This window comes from Psammomys obesus, unplaced genomic scaffold (genome assembly GCF_907164565.1).
Source record: "Psammomys obesus unplaced genomic scaffold, mPsaObe1.curated_primary_1811, whole genome shotgun sequence".
NCBI lineage: Eukaryota > Metazoa > Chordata > Mammalia > Rodentia > Muridae > Psammomys > Psammomys obesus.
In genome coordinates, this window is record NW_026590767.1 from 11284275 (window position 1) to 11289677 (window position 5403).

Genomic DNA, 5403 nt, shown 5'->3' on the forward strand with positions numbered 1-5403 from the left:
CTGGCCTCCTCTGCTATAGTTGCTCTCCTCATGTCTCCTGGACCTCTGCCCATGGTTGAATCCCATATTCATTCTCTCTCTCTCTTTCCCTCCTTCCCTCCACCCACCCTCTCTCCTCCCCTGGCTGGAAGGAAGTCCACCCCTATTCTCTCCACTGCTCAGTGATTGGCTGTTAAGATGCTTTATTGACATATCAGGGAACAATTGGGAAACAGTGTTTACACAGTGTTTACACAACGTTGAGACAGGAGTTTCTCAGAACAAGGATTGCAACCAGATATGGGGCAGGGCACAGAAATAAGCAATTGAATATTTGCTCAATAATATCATGGCTATTTATTTATTTAACCTTATTTAAGGTCCACTCAATGATATGGGGGAATATGGAGGAAGGAGGAATCAGAAGGAGATGAGGGAGGGGACTATATCAGGAGTCAGTATATCAATTAAAAAATTAATAGGAAGGAAGGAAGGAAGGAAGGAAGGAAGGAAGGAAGGAAGGAAGGAAGGAAGGAAGGAGAGAGAGAGAGAGAAAGAAAGAAAGAAAGAAAGAAAGAAAGAAAGAAAGAAAGAAAGAAAGAAAGAAAGAAAGAAAGAAAGAAAGAAAGAAAGTGTTAGGAGTGCATGCCTCCTGATCCGGGTGCTCACACTTGGCCTGAACACTCACCTTAGCACAGAGTGCCCCATCTACTCCTGATGTTGTAGGAACTCACACTCAGACAGACTTCTGTATTCAGAACTACCTCTGAAAGCATTTCATGTGGCTTCTTTCCCATGGAGATCAGAGTAGCAAGGCAGGCACAGCAAACACCCTTAGAAGTCTAAACTTTTGAGTGCTGCCAGACTAGTCTCATCAAATATCCACTGACAAAATGCCCATAAGTGTGTTGCACAAAGTTTAGAGACTCCAAATCTAATTGCAAATTCTTCCACTTGGTAGATTTACATTTTCTGCAGGAACATGGTACTGGATTCCAACTAAAGAAAAAGAATGAATGGTTCCTTTACTCATTTGGCTGGCTTTTCCAAATCTAAGTGTAAAGATCTAATTGGTGAAAACAATCACTACATCCTTTTTTGTTGTTGTGGCAGCCCACATGCTGGTGCCAGCTCAATTCTTAGAGTAGGAATAAGAACAAGACACTGTCTTGCTAACAAAAGCCTATAATCTGCATGGAGAGAAGAAACAAAATTAGGAGGTGGTCTTTAAGTGGACAGGGGAGGTAGACTTAGGGAGTATGGATAAAGAGCATTGAAGATATTTGAAACTGTACATTTAATACGTAGCTTAAATGAAGTTAGACCAGTTGGGATTGATAATGTCGTCCCAAAAGCAAATAACTATCTAATAAAACCCACAGCACCAGACACAAGAATCCTCCTTTTGAGTTGTTAGCAAGGGGAGTCCAAGCATCTCTAGAAACAATATAGACTACTCCTGTTGCCCGGGGACACCTCCCAGAATCTGAGAGTAAGTCTGTATTGCGGGAAACATCATGCATTTCTGACACAGGATTTGGAGGGATCCAGCTGTGTCTGAGCCAGAAGCCTCCCCACTGGGGACCAATTTTCATAGTACTAGAAGGTGCTATGCAGGCTGCAGAAGAGAAGCAATCAGTATCTTTCCCACTGTGATACCTGTGAACCGCAACGATGAGCAGCGTGACAAGATATCCCTAAAGGTTCAGCAGTAGCACTTATATCTCAGCCATAAACAGCAGCTCTCTAATTGGATGTGAGGCCTACTCGGTAGGACAGAATTCATGCCTGGTACTGAAAACCTAGCCAGCTACCTTAGACAGGCTAGACAGGTCACAGAGGAGAACCGACTACTGCTACTTTCTCAAACCCATATAATCTCTAACTGTTGTCTTCATACCAAGCCTTATATCACAAATAGATGTAGCTCTTGTCCCACATCAAAGAAACTGAGTTTTGTAGCAGTCAATATCAATATAAAAGGCCACAGCTACAGAGCACAGCTTGACTGTGAGGTGCTCAGTCCTAATGGATACCTCTATAACTCAACTTCACAGATAAGTCTCAAGGAACATCAGGGAAAAGGAAGTGGTAAAATAATGGCCCAGAGGACCAAGATGTCTGCTGCACTATTGTGTCTTCTATATGTATCAGGGAAGCTGTAACTACAAAACTTCAAGAATATGGTTCCTTAAACAAAACCTGAACAATAGCAACACCGGCTGACATGCTAACATGGATGGTGGAAATCTGAGGAGCTATGGGCAATTAGTGACCCGTGAGAGGGAGAATCAGTTTTCCCCACAGAGTAGGCCCCTAATCAATTATCCAATACCAAGTGGTTGGCTCTAAATGCGTATAAATATCAGAAACATTAATGCTAAGCAGCTTGTATTTACATATTTATTCACATCTATGTAACAATGAAAATAGTAAAGAAAAAAGGTCATGAACCTGAAAGGACGTGGACGAGCAGAGAAAGGATTGAAGGGATGAGGAGGATTGATATAAATACTATACACATATGTAAAATTTTAAATAAATTTTCAAAAAATACAAAAATTAGCTAACTAATAAAATTGGTATTGAATGGGGAAATAGAAAGCAACATTGAAAGGAACGTGAGTCAACCAGGAGGAGAGAGAGAGGTCAATACGACGCCAGAGTTTAGCTTATGACTCTGAGACTCCCCGGCCAGAGTGAGGATTTGGATGGGGCATTAAATGTCTCTGGATTTTGTCCAAGAAGTCAACATCTCCTAAAGGACCACAGCTATGTTTCCTCTCATAGTTCTCTTTCTGAACACTTCCTCTGAAACAACAGGCTCCCAAGTATACAGCAGCCCTGCCTCATTACTTCACAATGGAAGTTAAAAGGCCCTGGTTCTAAGAAACCTCATGCTGACAAAATGCTGCTGACACCCTCCTGGGTGACATGGAAGCTGCTGACAAGCATCGGTGGTTCACACTGGACAAGTTGGAAGGCAAAGGCAGGCCATATCTTGTCACACACTGACACAGCATATCCACAGCATGGCAAGAGCCTGACCATAAAATCTCTTTCAGAAGTACTAAAAACTGGCAGGAAATCTTTGTTATTTTTGTTGTTGTTGTTAAGATTTTTTACTTACAAGACAGAACAATTGTCTGAAAACCTCCAGGCTATTTTACATCCCCACATCCCCTACCTACATGCCAGCCACAACCAATGCTGAGTAACCTTTGGAGATAAAAAGAAAACAGGGGCTCTAAGCTGTATCTACCCAGAACTCTTGACTCATGTGATTGCTTCTTTCAGAGAGGGCTAGAGAGGGCTAGAAATAGGCCACACCCACATTCCCTGTCTTTTGGGGATTCACTCAATTACTAAAGTTAACAGCCACAAGGATAACTCACAAACCTACAGAGCATCACATGGAGGTCCCAGGACTTCCCGGGAAATGCAGCCACCAAACAGTTGTTCCATATGGTTCAACATGGTGTGTCCTCAAAAAAGGAGCAGTCTATCAAACCTGTGATCCTCCAAGGCATTAACGGTGAAGGCACTGGTGCTGGCACAGGCTCAGCAGCAGGACAGAAGTCTCCTGAGTGCAACTTTGACATCCTTGTTCCTCAGAGTGTAGATGAGGGGGTTCAACGTGGGTGCCACAGAGGTGTAGATGATGGACACCACCTTGTCCTTGTTCAGTGAGTAGCTGGATGCAGGGCGGATGTAGGTGTAGATGACAGTGGAGTAGTACATGGTAACCACGGTGAGGTGTGCGGAGCAGGTAGAAAAGGCACGTCGCTTGCCCTCAGCTGAGCGGATCCTCAGGATGCTGGCCACAATGAAGCCATAAGAGAGGATGATCACAGAGAAGTTTCCTACAGCCAGGAACACATCTGCAGCAAAGGCCATGGCCTCGTTCAGCTGTGTTGGAGCACAGGCAAGCTTCAACAGTGGGGGAATCTCACAGAAGAAGTGTTCTATCACATTGGAGCTGCAGAATGGTAGGTGTAGCACAAGGCTTGTGTTCACGCTGGTGTTAGTAAGGCTGATGGACCAGACAAGGCCAGCCAGGAATGCACACACCCTGGGGCCCATCCAGGCACTGTAGTGCAGTGGGCAGCAGATGGCCACAAAGCGGTCATAGGCCATGGCTGAGAAGAGCAGAAGCTCTGCCCCCATTGACCATGTGAAGAAGTAAAGCTGGGCCATGCAGCCCCCATAAGAGATGGTCCTTCCCCCAAACATATTATCCAGTAGCTTGGGTAGGATGGTGGAGGTGCAGAGGATGTCCACCATGGCCAAGTTGACCAGGAAGAAGTACATGGGGGTATGTAAGGCTGGGCTGGCACTGACTGTCACCATAATGAGCAGGTTTCCTGAGACAGCAGCCATGTAGAGGCAGAAGAAGATGAGGAGAAGTGGTACCCGAAGGTGGGGCATTTCTGAAAATCCCAGAATGAGGAACTCAGTGACCAGTGTTCCATTCATCACAGAGCTTGGGAGGCCTCAGGATCCAGGGCTGGTGGGTTTTCCTTGGCAGCTGTGAAAGTGTCTGAAGAGGAAAGACATGCTCTAGTTTCAGTTTGTGCTATAGACCCAACCCAGATGTGGTGAGGCCAACCTAGAACCTGAATGTCAGGGCTACATGGGGTAAGAATAGAACTCTGTGCCACACTGCTGAAGGTGTCATTCTAGGTGCAGGACTTCTAGGAGACTGATGCAGCTGCTCATAAACCTTGGGGCACTAGGACCTTTGCCCACTGGGAGGTTCTTTGCCAAGACTTTAGGAAACATGGAGCTGGGATAGGAATACTTAATGGGGAAAAAGTCTCTGTGTCCTGGTAACAGGAATAGTTTTGTTTACCTTCTATTCAAGGGCTTAGACAGTGGATGGGAACAGGGAAGACATGAGGGAGATGGCAAAATGTCCCTCACCTGGCCATATAAAACATCATCAACCATGGTCTTCACAGGTGACTGGGGCACGCACTTATGCAAGCAGCAGTCATTCATGTGTAGACATCAAAGGCTTAAAAGTAGGGCACTCAAGCAGGACTGAGCCCTGCCTCATTCCTATACCAACACCACCACACACTTGCCTCAGGGTTAAAACTCTGCATCTGAGTTCAGAAGGTCTTAAGCAGGGCATGCATGGATGCACAAGTGCCTATTTCCAAGTGGTGAGGTAAGAGCAGACTGTGAGACCTCTCATATAAACTGTTGCTTAAATTTAGTACTGCTGGAGCTCCAAGCTTGAAAATCATTCCATTCTATTTGTCTATTAAATATTATTGTTATTTTCATGCACCTGTATATAGCCAGCATCATAACAAATAATTTACTGATTTGGGCTTAGACCTCAACTCTCCTATCTGCCTCAGACAATGTCTGAGAGGTGAATGAATACTACAGGGCTGTGACTCTGTAGAGGTAGCC

The 5403-nt window shown here is 44.9% G+C and overlaps 1 protein-coding gene across 1 annotated transcript; it reads right to left on the reverse strand.

The window, feature by feature from the left end:
• Positions 1–3540: 3540 nt before the first annotated feature.
• On the reverse strand, positions 3541–4455 carry LOC129678144 (olfactory receptor 13G1-like). The gene has a single exon (XM_055608840.1). The coding sequence runs from the start codon at positions 4453–4455 to the stop codon at positions 3541–3543; it is 915 nt and encodes a 304-aa protein (XP_055464815.1).
• Between the last annotated feature and the right edge of the window lie 948 nt (positions 4456–5403).